Here is a 16,462-nt window from a genome sequence, read left to right as displayed (position 1 = left end):
TATATGTTATACAAAGTACATATGACTAAATGTAAGAAAAACAGATAAAACAGAGACAAACAATAAAAATTAATTTTCCAACATAATTTCTGGAGGTAAAAACATAACTGATGACTGGACAATTCTGGGTTTAGAGTTTTGGACAAAAATTTTGAATAGAATGAATATTAAGTGGTTTGTGCTGTAAAACTGTCTTACTGTTACAACAAAATAAAGGAACTCCAAGGTAATGTTTGTCAGAGTACACATGAAATGTACAGTTCATAAGATGGCAGTACACATCACAGCTCATGAATCATGAGTACCATACTTATGAAACCTAAATACCATAAGTGAGACAAGGAAAGGTCTCAACAGATGGCCTAAAAGTGGGAAGACTGCAGCTTTAATTAGATGCCCAATGGATCTGACCTTGTCAGTCAAGAACAGCTGTAAAAAAAAATTCGAAACTGTGTATAAAATGCTATATTATTAAAGGTGAGGTAAAGGGAGGGAGGAAAAGAACACAGTCAAAAATTATGGATTAAGAGCAGCATAAAAATGCTGGGAGTCCTTAAATAATTTGACATAAAGCTATGAGTCTGTATAAAACCTGGAAAAAACAGATTTAGGATTCTGGGGCAGTAAAGGCTACTCTAACAGCTACTTAAGTATGTAATTGTTGTGGTAAGGGAGAGGGTAGAGGGACAGAAAGGGTCATGAGGAAGGAAAACACAGAGACCTTTGGTTATTGGTGATGTTATTAACATAATGCTCAAGGTGGGTAGGAGGCAATCAGAGGAAAACTCACAAAGACATCATCTGAACTGGACTTTGAATTAAGACAGGAAAGTCAAGGTTGGCAAGAGTCAATGATAAAACTAGGGTAAGCTGGAGATAAGACCAGCAAAGTAGATTAGGACCATATTGGAGCAGCAATGTTTAAAGAACGATGAAATGCGAAATAGAAACCCTGAAATCTAAATCATGGTTCTGCTACTCAATTTGTTGTTAATCATGGATACACTTTCAATCTAAGTAAACACCCTACAAAATAATATAAAAGGTAACTTACTCAATATCCTTTCGTACTGATCCCATGAGATTCTCCCTTTCCCGTATTGCCACAAAGTTTGCTTTGGTTTTATGGAATTCATGTGTATAATCCTGCAATAAATTAATATCCAGTCTCAACATAAACTTTTACCTTATTGAGCCAGTTATGTATTGTTATACTACAAATCTCTGTCAAGAAAACCGCTATTTGAGAAATCTAATTGTCAAGACGTAAAAATGCCATTATAATCAGTTTCCCAAAGAGTGACCAACTTTTTCAAATGAAAACAGTTTGGCACCAGAGGGGTGGTGGTAGTGGTGTATGTATGTGTGGTGTGGTGTGTGTGTGTGTAGTCACTTCAGTTGTATGTATGTACGTGTGTTTGTGAAATCATTTCAGTCTTGTCCAACTCTTTGCAACCCACTGGACTACAGCCTGCCAGACTCCTCTGCCCATGGGATTCTCCAGGCAAGAATACCGGAGTGGGTTGTAATGCCCTCCTCCAGGGGATCTTCCCGACCCAGGAATCAAACCCAGGTCTCCTCCATCTCCTCCACTGGCAGGAAGGTTCTCTGCCACTAGAGTGCCACCTGGGAAGCCTGGCACGAGGGTAATAGTGCCATCAGATCACCATCCTGTGTATCCTCTCATACCCTGTCTTACAGGGCAGAATTGTAAAGAAAAAATAATCCTCAGATAAAATAACTTCAAATAGCCTAGGATAAAAATTCGGAAGCTCTTTCTACTCATTAGTGTACCCAATGGGGCTTATTTTCAAATTTCATCATTTTGGAACTCCTGCAGAAAGTTATTTCTAAACCAAATGAAGAGAATCGTAAAGAATAAAATAATTTTAGAATATTTCCTTTTTTCTACCATATTTTTAAGTTATTAAGGAATATTCGTTGCTTTTAAAAATTCAGATAAATATATTAAAAAGATAAAAAAAACATAATCCCACCTCCCAGAGAGCCCCTATTGATCCTTTAGAAGCAAAAACAATACATGCACGTGGGGCACCATGAACTAAAAGAGCACCTTTTCTTTCAGTTTCTTTCAGGAAATATGTTTTTGCATATACAAGTTTATTATTTCTTTCATTTATGCTAAAAAAAACTCATAGTCTGCTGTAATCTTTTAAGTTCATAAAATATCAAGTAATCTTTCCCTATTAGCAAACTGAATCTATATTTTTTTAAATTTAATATGTAGTTTTTAAATTATGACTGCATGCTAAGTGCTAAGTTGCTTCAGTTGTGCCTGACTCTTTGCTACCCCATGGACTGTAGCCTGCCAGGCTCCTCTGTTCATGGGATTCTCCAGGAAAGAATACTGGAGTGGGTTGCCACACCCTCCTCCAGGGGATCTTCCCAATCCAGGGATCAAACTAGGGTCTCTTGTGTCTCCAGTGTTGGCAGGTGGATTCTTTACCATTAGCGCCACCACTACCGTAATTTAATAAATTCCCTACGATAAACAATTTAGTTACCTTTTTTTTCCTTTTTCTGGCTGTTAAAAACAGCTTCAATAAACAAGCTGTGTATATATTTTACTGTACTCTCTAGGTATATTTAAAGGGTAAATGCCTGGTAGAATAACTGGGTCAAACAATCTTACACAAAAATTTGGATAGTGCTAAAATGCTTTCTAGAAAGGCTACAACTTACATTTCCAGAAAATGGAAGAGTGTCTATTTTTCTGCACTCTTGACATAAATGGGTTACAAATGGTTCAGTATTTGCTAATCTGACAGGTGAAAAATTTTATCTCATTTTGATTTGCATTTTTTCATTTGAGAATGTGGCTGACCATCTTTTTATGAATTTGGCCACTCATTTCCTGTAAATAAGTTTAAGTCCTTTTCCCACTTTTCTATTGGGTTCCCTTTTTCTTATTTCTATCAGTGTATCTCTGTATCACTTGTTAAAGTTTCTGGTAATAGGTCTTGCTTAGGAAAGTCCTTCGGAGAAGGCAATGGCACCCCACTCCAGTACTCTTGCCTGGAAAATCCCATGGACAGAGGAGCCAGGTAGGCTGCAGTCCATGGGGTCGCTAAGAGTCAGACACGACTGAGCGACTTCACTTTCACTTTTCACTTTCATGCACTGGAGAAGGAAATGGCAACCCACTCCTGTGTTCTTGCCTGGAGAATCCCAGGGATGGGGGAGTCTGGTGGGCTGCTGTCTGTGGGGTTGCACAGAGTTGGACCCGACTGAAGTGACTCAGCAGCAGCAGCAGCAGCAGCAGGAAAGTCCTTTACTACCCTGAAATGTATAATTTCAACCACCAAGAAATTTTATAGTTTCTTTTTCTACATATCAATCTTTGACCCATTTGGAATTTACTCTAGATAGGAGGAATGAGATAGAAATTGAGTGCTTCCCCCCTCCCCTCCCCTGCCAGAAATTAGCCAGTTGTAACAACTCTATTTATTTTATAATCTCTTTTTTCCCCATTGATTCAAAATAGTACCTTTCTCAGAAACTAAATTTTCATGCATATTTGGGTCTATATATGAACTCTGTTGTATTCTATTGATCTAATTTTTTCCCAGAATCAAATGGTCTTCATTATTCTAGATTCTTAACAGGTTTTAATCTGTGGTAGAACTAGGTATCTTTTACCACTTACCTTCATCTTCACATGTTTTCTTCTTGGTTATTTTTGTATGACTATAATCTCAAATAAACTTTGGTGGCATTTTGCCATTTTTTAAAAAAATGAAGCAAACAAGAAAAACCCTGTTATTTCCATTGGGATAACATTCAATGAAAGTTAAAGTCTCTGAGTTGTGTCCAACTCTTTGCGACCCCATGCCTATACAGTCCAAGGAATTCTCTAAGCCAGAATACTGGAGTGGGTAGCCTTTCCCTTCTCCAAGGGCTCTTCCAAACCCAGAGATCGAACACAGGTCTCCTGCATTGCAGGCAGATTCTTTACCAGCTGAACCACAAAGGAAGCCCATGAATACTGGATTGTGTAGCCTTCCCTTCTCCAGCGGATCTTCCCAACCCAGGAATCGAACCAAGGTCTCCTGCATTGCAGGCGGATTCTTTACCAACTGAGTTACCAGGGAACATTCAATGGATAGGCTGATTTAGAGAGAAATCTTTTATGCTCCTCAGGAGAACTTTATATATGTAAGTCCTTCCTATACATTCTTATTAAATTATACATAAAACTTTCAGTTTCTTCCACTGTTCTTTCTAACAGGTTATTGTTTGTGTATAAGAAAACTGCTTGCTTTATATATTAATTTTGCAAGTCATCAACTGATTGAATTTTTTTTCTAATTTTTGTTTAGTTTTCTTGATTATATTAGCTATATAATCTTATCACCAGTACAGAATACAGATTTTCGTCCCCCTTTTCAGTATTTATATCTTGTTCTTTTTACTGTGTAATTGAACTACAAACAACTTCCACACAATGTTAAATAGATATCTGTGGGGACTATGGGGTATCCTTGTCTTCTTTTTTTTTAATGGGAAAGCTTTTACTACTTTATTATTAAGCAAGATGATAGATTTTAATCTGATGTACACATTTCTGTACTAGGTAAATAAAGTATTCTATTTCTATTTTTAACATGAGTTTTAAAAATTAGAAATGACTGGATTTTTTCAGTATTAAAAAATTTGCCTTCCTATTTGTACTACTATATTTTCAGCACCCTCCCATGAAAATCTTTTAGGAGTTTATTTGTTTCATTGGTATACTTTTAATATTTTTCTCAAACAATACATTAAATATAGCAAATTACTTCTCTTCCCTGCTATCTTCAAAGCCTGATGAAAGTATACTAGAAACCATCATGACTGCTTATGTGTGACCACTGGCTACTTCACTGCTTCAGCTGGGTAGCAAGATCTCCCACAGCAGTAACATACTTACCGACTGATGAATATGATTCAGTTTTACCAGGCAAAAGACAGAGCTAATAAACATTTTTAGAATTTTATAGTAACAAGAAAAAAAAAAGCAAAACAGGACAAACTTCCATAGCACAGCATCTACCCTCTTGGAAGATTTTTCCCTTTGTTCTCCTAAATACATGTGTACATGTTCTCTTCATGGAGTAAAGAAAACTCAAAAGCCTCTTATGATGACATAAAAATCTCAAGCCCAATGTATTACCTGCAGTATGTCTCTGTGTCGTTGTAACGTATGCATCAGTGCTGCATTCAAGGAGGGCACACCTGCGCTGCTGGTGTATTCTGCCATTTTATCATTTACTCCTGTAAGCTAAAACAGAAAAAAAGGAAAGAAAGAAAACCCATACAAACATTTCAGAAAGCACGATAAAGAGATAAAAGCAAATTAAATGCCTATATGCCCTTCTGGCTAACAGCAAAAAAATAAAAACAAGAGACAGCATGTAAGGATTTGGTATTTCCCCAAAATAACCCAAAAGGGCTAATAAAATAGGACCTTGGAATGGCCGTTATCAAAACTCAAGTGGCCTGGGGAGGCACACATCTTGAATGAAAGGGTAATTTCAATAAATATGTCTGCATTAATATCATCTGGTACCATACCTAACAAGTACAGTTACTAGGAAAATAATCCTTTAACAGAAGGTACTCACTCTTGCCAAAAGCTGTTCAATCTCAATCGCCATAGTTTCAAACATTCTGTCTTGGCTTGATCCATTTAAAAGGGGTGTTGTGTCAGAGCTAAAAACAAGTTCAAATAAAGAGAATCTATTACTTAAACCTAATCCTTTAAAATATACTTAAAATGATAAGGTAATTATTTTTAAAAAGGTCAAGTGGAACCCCTGAGACATTCTTTTTGTTTCATAAAAAAATGTAATTTTTATTAAAGTTTTCTTGTAAAGATCACACATCCTGAATATTAAATTCAGTATTAAATAAAATTGAATGTACGACTGTCCCAATCTTAATAATGCAAAGAAATTCTAAATGCTTGCTTCCTGTTTCCCAAACTAAAATAACTTAAGCTATGACAGTGCCTAATTAAATGCTGGATCTGAAGGAACAAATTATGTGAAATAAAACTGCAGAACTACATAATACAGCATGTGAGAGGAGCCATAAATGTATTAGAGAGATTACGTTAGATCTGTGAGAAATAATCTTTAAATTTTTTCCTCTAAGTTCTATCTTCCTTCCATGACTCTTTCCAAAATGAAATAAAATTGAGATTTAAACAATCCACAAACTGGGTAAATAATATTAAATAATCAGGAATTGGCTTCAAGTCTAATAAAGATAGCTACGTCTGGCAGGGAAGTTTTAATATCAGTCTTTTACATTTCCTCTTAGATTATATAATTACTTCTGTTTTGCTTTGCAAAAATGTATTGAACTGTCTTCTAAAGTCTGGAAAGTCAAACATAATTTTTACAAGTGAAACTTATGTTTGACAGATTCAAATTCTAAAACCAAATGTCTTGAAAGTTTCTGTCTCTTCTGAAAAACCATTAACCTTCATTAAGTCCCCAAGTGGTATATATTATCATATAAGCAGCTGTAGCTCAATACTCGGAGAAGGCAATGGCACCCCACTCCAGTACTCTTGCCTGGAAAATCCCATGGATGGAGGAGCCTGGTAGGCTGCAGTCCATGGGGTCACTAGGAGTCGGACATGACTGAGCGACTTCACTTTCACTTTTCACTTTCATGGACTGGAGAAGGAAATGGCAACCCACTCCAGTGTTCTTGCCTGGAGAATCCCAGGGACAGAGGAGCCTAGTGGGCTGCTGTCTATGGGGTCGCACAGAGTCGGATACAACTGAAGCAACTTAGCAGCAGCTCAATACTGGTCTTATTTACACTGAACACAGATAAATACCAAACAATGACTATGTTCTCCACTCTTACTAAGACTTTGTCTTGCTCTGGGGCAGTTGCTTCGTCAGTTTGCTTCCCTGGTAGCTCGACGGTAAAGAATCTGCCTGCAATGCATGAGACCCGGGTTCAATCTCTGGGTTGGGAAGATGCCCTGGAGAAGGGAATGGCAACCCATTCCAGTATTTTTGTCTGGAGAATTCCAGAGACAGAGGAGCCTGGTGGGCTACAGTCCATGAGGTCACAGAGAGTCAGACACGAGCAACTAACACTAACACTTCTTTTTTAAATGGCAAAATTGACCTTGGCTCTTTCTCTTTTCTACATACACATTTACAGCAACAGTAACAAACAGTGAAATAGCCAAAAAGTAGCTAATAAGGAGGATTTTCAATTTAGGATGCTTAGGTCCAAATTTTTCTTTAAAATTTTAATTCATTCACCTTAAAATATCTCATTCTTTATTACGTGTCAGAGTCAACCCAAGGTTCCATGGTTATCTCTTAGAATGTGCCCAGGGGAAATACTTTATACACTACTAATGCAGATCCTCCCCTACCAGATATATGAAAAAGAACAATGGGCCAATGATGTACGCTCCATCAGGAAGAAAACTGCCTCTATCTTGTTCACAGATACAAGCCTACCACCTAGAACAGTGCTTGGCACATGGCAGATGCTCATTAAAATCCTTGCTGAATGAATGAGGAGGCAATCTCTACATTCACCACCTCAGGGAGGTATGAGTCCAGGGAAATGAGGGAAAATATCCTCTCCACAATACTGAGACTCAGTTAAATGTAATGCATTTCATAAGTATGTGGTGATTCACAGACCACATAGTTCTCAAAACACAGAAAGTAAAAAAAATAACTCCTGGAAGAAAAATTCTGGGCATCACTGAGTTTATTCATTATGACGTGCTTTCAATCTGGGCAACAAATGCTTTAAGATGCACTGGATCCCCATGGCCCTAGGTTTCTTGTTAAAAGGGACAGTGAGAGTGAAGTAACCCCACAAACTCATCCTCAATTTGTTGTAGAATTTCTGATGGAATGTTTTCAAATAGTTTCCCCCTTTAAAGGAGTCATAAAAGTACAAGTATACCTCAGAGATACTGTGGGTTTAGTTCCAGACCACCACAATAAAGCAAGCATTTCAATAAAGTGAATCACACTAATTTTTTTGTTTCTCAGTGCACATAAAAGTTGTTAACACTTTACTGTAATCTGTTAAGTATGCAATAGTATTATTCTTAAGAAAAAAAAAAAAAAACAATGTACACACTGGAATTTAAAAATACTTTATGGCTTTAAAATGCTAACCATCACCTGAGTCTTCAGGGAGTAATCTTTTTGCTGATGGAGGGTCTTGCCTTGATACTGATAGCTACTGACTGACTAGGGTGGTGGCTGGTAAAGGCTGGGGTGGCTGTGGCAATTTTAAAAAATAAGACAACACTGAAATTGTTGAACTGACTCTTCATGAACGATTTCTCTACAGCATGCGATGCTATTTGACAGCATTTTACCCACAGCAGAACTTCTTTCAAGATTGGAGTCAATTCTCTCAATTGCTGCTGCTGCTCTATCAACTAAGTTTATGTAATATTCTAAATACTTTGTTGTCGTTTCAACGATCTTCATAGCATCTTCACCAGGAGAAGTAGATTCTATCTCAAGAAACCATTTATCTATAAGAAACTTAGACACACACACACACATATATATCCATGCATGTGCGCTTGCTAAGTTGCTTCACTCAAGTCCGACTCTTTGCAATCCCATGGACTATAGCCTGTCTGTCCTCCGTCCATGGGATTCTCCAGGCAAGAATACTGGAGTGGGTTGCCATGCCCTCCTCCAGGGGATCTTTCTGACCCAGGCATTGAACTCAAATCTCTTATGTCTCCTACACTGGCAGACAGGTTCTTTACCACCGGGGAAGCCCATATATATCCATATGTATACATGTATCTGTATCTATATCTATCTGTAAATATATATAAGAAATAACTTATCATCTGTGGCAGTTCAGTTACAGCTTCAGACTCCACTTCTAACTCTAACTTCTAATTCTCTTGCTATTTCCACCACATGCGCAGTTACTTTCTCCACAGAAGTCTTGAATCCCCTCAAAGTTATCCATGAGGGTTGGAATCAACTTCTTCCAAATACCTGGTAACATTATTTTGACCTCTTCCTGTGATCTTAATGCTCTTAATGGCATCTAGAATGGTGAATCCTTTCTAGAAGGGTTTCAGTTGACTCGGTCCAGACCTATCAGAAGAAGCACTATCTGTGGAAGCCATGTAATGTTTGTTCTTTTTTGAGAAACTGGTATACTACTCTTTGAACAGATGTAAATATAGTCTTATCTTTGAACCTCACTTTAGGCCATCCACTTATTTAAAAAAATATTAGGAAATACTTAAGACAGGAAGATAGATAGCGGCTTCCATTATTTATTATTTCTTCAGTAATAAGACTTGAAAGTTGAAATTACTCCTTGATCCATGGGCTACAGAACGGACACTAACACAGGTATGAAAATAACATCAACCTCACTGTACATCTCCATGCGAGCTCCTGGGTGAACAAGGTGCATTGTCAGTGTGCAGTCATATTTTGAAAGGAATCTTTTTCGGAAGGGTAGGTTTCATCAGTGGGCTTAAAATATTCTGTTGTAAACACATGTGTTATCATCCAGGCTTTGTTGTTCAATTTATGGAGCACTGGCAGAGCAGATCTAGCACAATCTTTAAGGGCCCTAGGATTTCTGAAATGGTTAATGGTCAATGGCTTCAACTTAAAGTCATCAGCTGCATTAGCCCCTAACAAGAGAGTAAATCTGTCCTTTGAAGCTTTCAGACATCAACTTCTAACTGTGAAAGCCTAGATGACACCTTTCAATAGAAAGCTGTATCATCTATATTGAAAACCTGCTAGTTAATGTCACCACCTTCATTAATTACCTTAGCTGGATCCGCTAGATAACTTGCTACAACTTCTATGAATATATCAGCACTTGTGGTTTCTCCTTGCTCTCTGACGTTATAGGGATGTCTTCTCTCCTTAAACCTCACAAACCAACCTCGATTAGCTTCTGCAGCTTCCCCTCTCAGCTTCACAGAACTGGACAGAGTTAGTGCTTTGCTCTGGATTAGGCTCTGGCTTCAGGGAATGCTGTGGCTGGTTTGATCTGTTCAGACCACTAAAACTTTCTCTGTATGAGCAGTGAGGCTGTTCACTCTCTTATCATTTGTGTGCTTCCGGGAGCAGCAGTATTAAGCTTCTTTCAAGAGCTTTTCCTTTGTGTTCAGAACTTGGTTGTTTAGCCTAGCCTTTGACCTATCTCGATTTTCAGTATGAATTCCTTTCCAAGCTTAAAATCATTTCCAGCTTTTGATTTAAAGTGACAGACACTTTCACTTGAACACTTAGAGGTCACTGTAGAATTATTAATTGGTTTAATTTCAATATTGTTGTGTCTCAAGGCATAGGAAGGCCTGAGGAGAGGGAAAGAAAAGGGAGAACGACCTGTCCATGGAGGAGTCAGAACACACACATTGATTAACTCTGCCATCTTACAAGGGTGTAGTTTGCGGTGCCCCCAAACAATTACAATAGTAACATCGACTAAGCCCATGTGCCACAACTACTGAGTCTCTGTTCTAGAGCTTGGGAGCCACAACTACTGAAGTTCAAGTGCCCGAGAGCCCGTGCTCCACAACAAGAGAAGCCCCAGCACTGCAGCGAAGAGTAGCCCCAACTTGCCACAACTAGAGAAAGCCTATGCAGCAATGAAGACCCAGCACAGCCAAAGATAAATAAAATTTTTTTTTTAAATAACATTAAACAAAAAAGCAAGTTAAAAAGTAACCATTATGAATCGTTCAGGAACACAAATATACGTAGTAAAAACATATGGAGATTATAGGGAGGGAGAAAATGGGATGCCATCAGGGGCTTCAAATGAACTGATAATGATTATTTCTTAAAGTGGGAGATAGTCACACAGGGATCCATTATATTATTCCTTCTGTCTTCCTGTCTTAAGTATTTCCTAATATTTTTTTAAATAAGTGGATGACCTAAAGTGAGATTCAAAGATAAGACTACATTTACATCTGTTCAAAGAGTAGTATACCAGTTTCTCAAAAAAGAACAAACATTACATGTACACACTGCTATATTTAAAATGGATAACCAACAGGGACCTAGTGAATAGCACAGAGAACTCTATTCAATGTTATGTGGCAGCCTGGATGATGCGAGGGGAGCTTGGGGGAGAATGGATACATGTATATGTATGGCTGAGTCTCTTTACTGTTCACCTGAAATCATCATAACACTGTTAATCAGATATACCCCAATACAAAAAAAAAAAAAAAAGAACCAAAATTTAAAATAGCTTGGATCATTAACAGTGAGGACATATACACTGCGTTAGATTAATTCTAAAACACCAGAATAGCAGTAGGTATACTTTGCATTTGAGTAGTCCCTCAGATCCATTTAGCAATCAGAAAATATAGGAAACACAACGTGGGCAAAGCAACATTTCCTTATACGGGATGAAACAGAAATTTACTTCTGATGAACTCATTCTTAAACCTTAGCATTTCCCTCCTGATACCAACACACTTTTTGTCTAAGGATTCCAAATAAATGTCAGTCTCTGACATTAATTCATATAAAATGAATTAATAATTTTTATAAATCACTTTAAAAACCACCAAAAATTCACCAACAGACCAAGTTACAGAGATATATTTTACTTTATTTTTTTTAATGCTTTAAAAATATTATATAACTATAAGGCAAAAGAGAGAGAATCTGGTAGTACCTATACCTGTCGCGTCTTCCATCTCGGGCACTGCTGTGACTGTAACTTGTACATAGTTTACTGAAGGAAACTAGTTTCAGGTCAAGTTCATTTTCCAGCTGTCGAGCCTGTTTCCTGAGATCTTTAACAAAATTACAAAAGCAAATAATTAGACACAAAAAGTCCTATAAACAACACAAAGCTTCTGAAGAAAACAAACTATGAAGACGATCATACATCTAGAGTACTAGAAGATGTGAACCAAACACTTACCCATGGAAACACACTGTCACTTATTAAACTTCAGATGAGGCAAAAAGGGGAGAAATAGTGGGAAATGCAAATTTTCGGCTTTATCCTAAAGACAGCTAGACAACGAATGTTGTTTTAACGTCCCTGAAATTATTTCTACAGCAGTTAACTAAAATTTTGTAACTCAGGGGAAAACAGAAGAGAACAAATCACCAAAGGAACTGAATATGGTTTATGACCAGCACTGTATCCATTTACCAGCTAATTTTATAAAAAGAAACCATCACTATTTTTGACAGGGATTATCCTATCTCTTTAAGTGTCAAAGCTTTACTAGGCTTATGAAATTTATGAAATTCTTAACAACAGAGTGAGTGATTGTTAAAGAGAAAAAAATCACTGACAAAGATTTAAAAAACTATCTTTCGACAAGCTTACTGAAAGATATTTGAAGAGGCTGAGTTTAACAGTAAATGAACAATGTGCTACCGACAAGGTCAATTCTAAGTATGACAGAAATAAGAGCATAAGTTTGAAGCGAACAGAAGAAAACATACATGGAGAGAAACTGGCATCATGTAATAGTTTGGCATCTAAGTTGAGTGAGAGAAGCCAGTCCAGTAACTCTTATCTAGAAATGAGTACTTTCATTCATGATGAAGTAGAGGTCAAAATAAAACTACTGGAATATAGAACACATAGTATAAACATCTCATCTTTCAGGAATAAGAATATAAAACACATTTCAATACACTAACCAGCAACCAGATGTAGGAAGCGCCATGCAGGTAATACAGTGAAGTACATTTTCCCAGAGACTAAACGTCACAATCTCAGCTCAGCCTAAAGTTCTCTGAGAACTGGCTCTGAGATTTATTCACAATCGATTTAACCTACAAATCTCAGCTTTTTGCTTTATAAATCTTTACCTTCAGAGTTTTTCTATGCATTACTAATCATTATTTAAAGCACCTGGCACAGAACTATAGCCACAGGGAAGAAACCTGCTGGACACAGAGGCAGGTGGGAAGGGTGGGATGAACTGGGAGATTAGGTTTGACATAAATACTTTAAAAAAAAAAATTGGGCTTCCCTCATAGTTCGGTTGGTAAAGAATCTGCCTGCAATGCAGCAGACCTGGGTTCGATTCCTGGGTTGGGAAGATCCCCTGGAAAAGGAAATGGCAACCCACTCCAGTATTCTTGCCTGGAGAATCCCATGGACAGAGGAGCCTGGCAGGTACAATCCATGGGGTCCAAAGAGTCGGACACAGACTTAGTGACTAGAGAGAGAGATGCCTAAAATAGCTCGTGGGAACAGGGAGCCCCAGCACAGGGAGCTCAGCTCCTGCTCTGTGATGACCTAGATGGGTGGGATGGGAGAGGCAGGGGGAGTTCAAGAGGGACGGGATAGATGTATCCACACAGCTGATGCACTTCACTGTACAAGAGCAACGAACACAACACTGTAAAGCAAGTATACTCAACAAAAAGATAAGCTGCTATAATTATTATAGCACGATGCTTCAAAACAGTATAGCCTAATGACTAAAGATACCAATAACCACCTCTACATAATTTAAAAATATTTTATAGCTAGCACACACATTTCAAATAAGCATTTTAATACGTTTTAAACTATTAGCACACTTCTCTGTAATTAGTAATTGTCTTCTCTAGTACTGAGCGACTTCCCTTTCACTTTTCACTTTCCTGCATTGGAGAGGGAAATGGCAACCCACTCCAGTGTTCTTGCCTGGAGAATCCCACGGACGGGGGAGCCTGGTGGGCTGCCGTCTATGGGGTCGCACAGAGTCGGACACTACTGACAAGACTTAGAAGCAGCAGTATAAAGTATCAAGTAAAAGCATATTCAAAGTATGACAGCCAAGTACCCATGAACTTAGAATGAAGTATTTTAGACCAAGAGGCTGATTGTGACAATTCTGTTATTAAATAGGTTAAAAAGGAAAGGGGTTTCGGAGAGTAGTTTCTATTATATTTTGCAGAAGACCAGAGAGACAATTAAAAAAAAAAAAAAAAAAAAGGTGAGCCTTCTCTGATCTCTGTTCATCATCATGGTCCAGAAATGAGTTTTACCTGAGACCACTTTATCGAATCATATTTTCAGGAATTAAATAAACGTACTTGTCAAGTCACAAGATTTTTTTTTTTTTTTTGGTAGAAGAGGTATAGCAGATGCAATCATTACAATTCACATTGATTCTCTCAACTTTCTCTTTTTAACAAAACCGATCTCCGGAGCAGAGGGTAAAGTTATTTCCTCTGCCTTAAAACGCGACTCGCCACCCAATCCCAGCCCGAAGTCCCAGCCCGAAGCTGCCAAGGGGACCCGACAGGAGGGAGTCATTCCGCTCACACAACTTCCCTCGATGGACCGGACCGACAAGTTCCTCCTTTCTCTTTTCCTACTCAATTGTCCAACAGCGACCTCAACTCTAAGGCGCTGACTCCTCCAGACTTCTGGACTCGACACTCGTTTCCTCTCAGAGTTCACACCCCAGACTCCTCCGTCCAAGTTCCGCTACCGCCTCAGCCCAGCTCTCCTCCGGAGAATCAGACCCTCTTTCTGTCCGCCGCGGCTCAGCCTTCTCTGCCCAACACCTGCCCCAGGTCCCGCTGTCGATCAGGTCAGCCTCCTCCCCAGACCGTACGGTTTCTACAACTCCCAGGCCCGAGGACTCTCTGTAGACCAGCCCTACCCCTCAACTCAGCCGCTCTGGAGGCCAGGCTCTTCCCTCTGCTGCCTCCGCCAAGACCCGTCCTTACTCAGCCCCTCTGCCCCTTGGCAAGTCGTACAAGGAGGTCTCCCCTCACCTTCCCAGTAATTGCTCGTTCCTGCCGCCATCTTTGTTGTCCAACGTCAGTGGGGATAGGAGAGTAGAGGCGAGGGGAGCCAGAGAGTCACGTCCACGCCTTCTTCCGCTGGGCGCCAGGGCCGATGGGATACGTGAGCTTCCACAGACACCGCCACCTGGTGGTCAATATATTATATTACACCTTTTGACTAGCGAGATGGACAGCTTCAGATTTAGCGCCTGACACTCCCTGAACATCTGTCTTTTTGGTGTCTGTATTCGCTCTCCGCGTCCCAAACCCTTGAGCATCATCGCCTTGAGCTGGCTGGGTTTATCCCCTCTTTAGGCGATACCTCCCCTGGAGAAGGACATGGCAACCCACTCCAGTACTCTTGGCTGGAAAATCCCATGGACGGAGGGGCCTGGTAGGCTACGGTCCATGGGGTCGCGAAGAGTCGGACACGACTGAGCGACTTCACTTTCACTTTTCACTTTCATGCATTGGAGAAGGAAATGGCAACCCACTCCAATGTTCCTGCCTGGAGAATCCCAGGGATAGAGGAGCCTGGTGGGCTGCCCTCTATGGGGTCGCACAGAGTCGAACATGACTGAAGCGACTTAGCAGCAGCAGGAGCTGCAGCGGGAGCTATCTCCCAGGCTGAGAAGAAAGTCATCCTCAGACCGAACTGCCTGTTTCCTTCATCTTCTCTCAAACGTGTATCTTTAGCCACCTCTTTCTCTTCTCGGAGCCAGAGGCTCTTTTCTTCCGGAGACCAACCTGTGCATCCTACCTCCGCCTTGTATCATGTTCTCTTTCAAGAACCTCCTTTAGCCATTTGTTAAAAAGTAGTTCAGCTGGAGACAAATTCTATTAGTTTTTCTTCATCTGAGATGTCTGGATTTCCCCTTCATTCCTGAAAAATTTCGTTGCCAGGTTAGGAATCTGGGGCTGACAATTGCTTTTTCCCCCCAGGACTTGAAAAATGTGCCAATTCCTTCCTGATTCCACAGTTTCTGATGAGAAATTGGCTGTTATTTGAATTTTTTTCCACTAATATATTTCTTCTCTCTCCTTTAAAAACTTTTTCAGTATCTTTAGTTTCCAGAAGGTTGATTATGGTGGGTCTTAGCGTAGGTTTCTTTGGCTTTAATCATTGTATTTTTCAGATCAAAAATTTTCATTTGGTTCCTTATTATATCTTTTATTTAATTGGTGAAAGTTTTTCTTTGCAGAGATTCTTTTTATCATTTATTCTAAGATTATTTGTAATTGCTCATTGAACTATTTTTATTATATCCTTGTCAGATAATTTCCATGTCTGTATCATTTTGATGTTGGCATCTGTTGTCTTTTTTCATTCAAGTTGAAATTTTCTGGGGTCTTGGTATAATGAGTGATTTTAAAAATTGTATTCTGGATATTTTAGGTATTATATTCAATAAGACTCTGGATCTTATTTAACACCTCTGTTTAAGCAGAGCTCCTTTGGCTCTATGCTGATGGGAAAGAGTAGAACCTTGTTACTACTAGCTGGGAGTGAAAGTTCACACACACATACACACACACACACACACACCACCCCCTCCACCTTGGCCTTTGCTGTTAACCCAGGTGGGAAGAGTGACTTGTTACTGCTGCCCACGTGCCCTCCACTGACACCATGACAGGGGACTTCATTATCACTGTGTGGTAGTGAGAGTCCTAGTTCCGCACGT

General features: G+C 39.2%; 1 protein-coding gene across 4 annotated transcripts in view; it reads right to left on the bottom strand.

The window, feature by feature from the left end:
* Nucleotides 1-14,863, bottom strand: part of GOSR1 (golgi SNAP receptor complex member 1) — a 39,217-nt gene extending 24,354 nt beyond the window's left edge. For 2 of the 4 annotated variants that reach the window (XM_027516758.1, XM_027516757.1), the window contains exons 1-5: nucleotides 14,766-14,863; nucleotides 11,698-11,818; nucleotides 5,625-5,712; nucleotides 5,174-5,281; nucleotides 1,055-1,146 (exon numbers count right to left, since the gene is read on the bottom strand). In XM_027516758.1, the coding sequence (XP_027372559.1) occupies nucleotides 1,055-1,146; nucleotides 5,174-5,281; nucleotides 5,625-5,712; nucleotides 11,698-11,818; nucleotides 14,766-14,796 (440 nt within the window). In that variant the 5' untranslated portion in view covers nucleotides 14,797-14,863. The remainder of the gene's footprint in view (nucleotides 1-1,054; nucleotides 1,147-5,173; nucleotides 5,282-5,624; nucleotides 5,713-11,697; nucleotides 11,819-14,765) is intronic. The other 2 variants (XM_027516754.1, XM_027516756.1) reach the window with 2 other exon arrangements.
* Between the last annotated feature and the right edge of the window lie 1,599 nt (nucleotides 14,864-16,462).

The sequence above is a fragment of the Bos indicus x Bos taurus genome, chromosome 19 (genome assembly GCF_003369695.1).
Source record: "Bos indicus x Bos taurus breed Angus x Brahman F1 hybrid chromosome 19, Bos_hybrid_MaternalHap_v2.0, whole genome shotgun sequence".
NCBI classification, from domain to species: domain Eukaryota; kingdom Metazoa; phylum Chordata; class Mammalia; order Artiodactyla; family Bovidae; genus Bos; species Bos indicus x Bos taurus.
The sequence above is the reverse complement of the archived record's forward strand: the minus strand, read 5'-3'. Positions and strand labels throughout refer to the sequence as shown.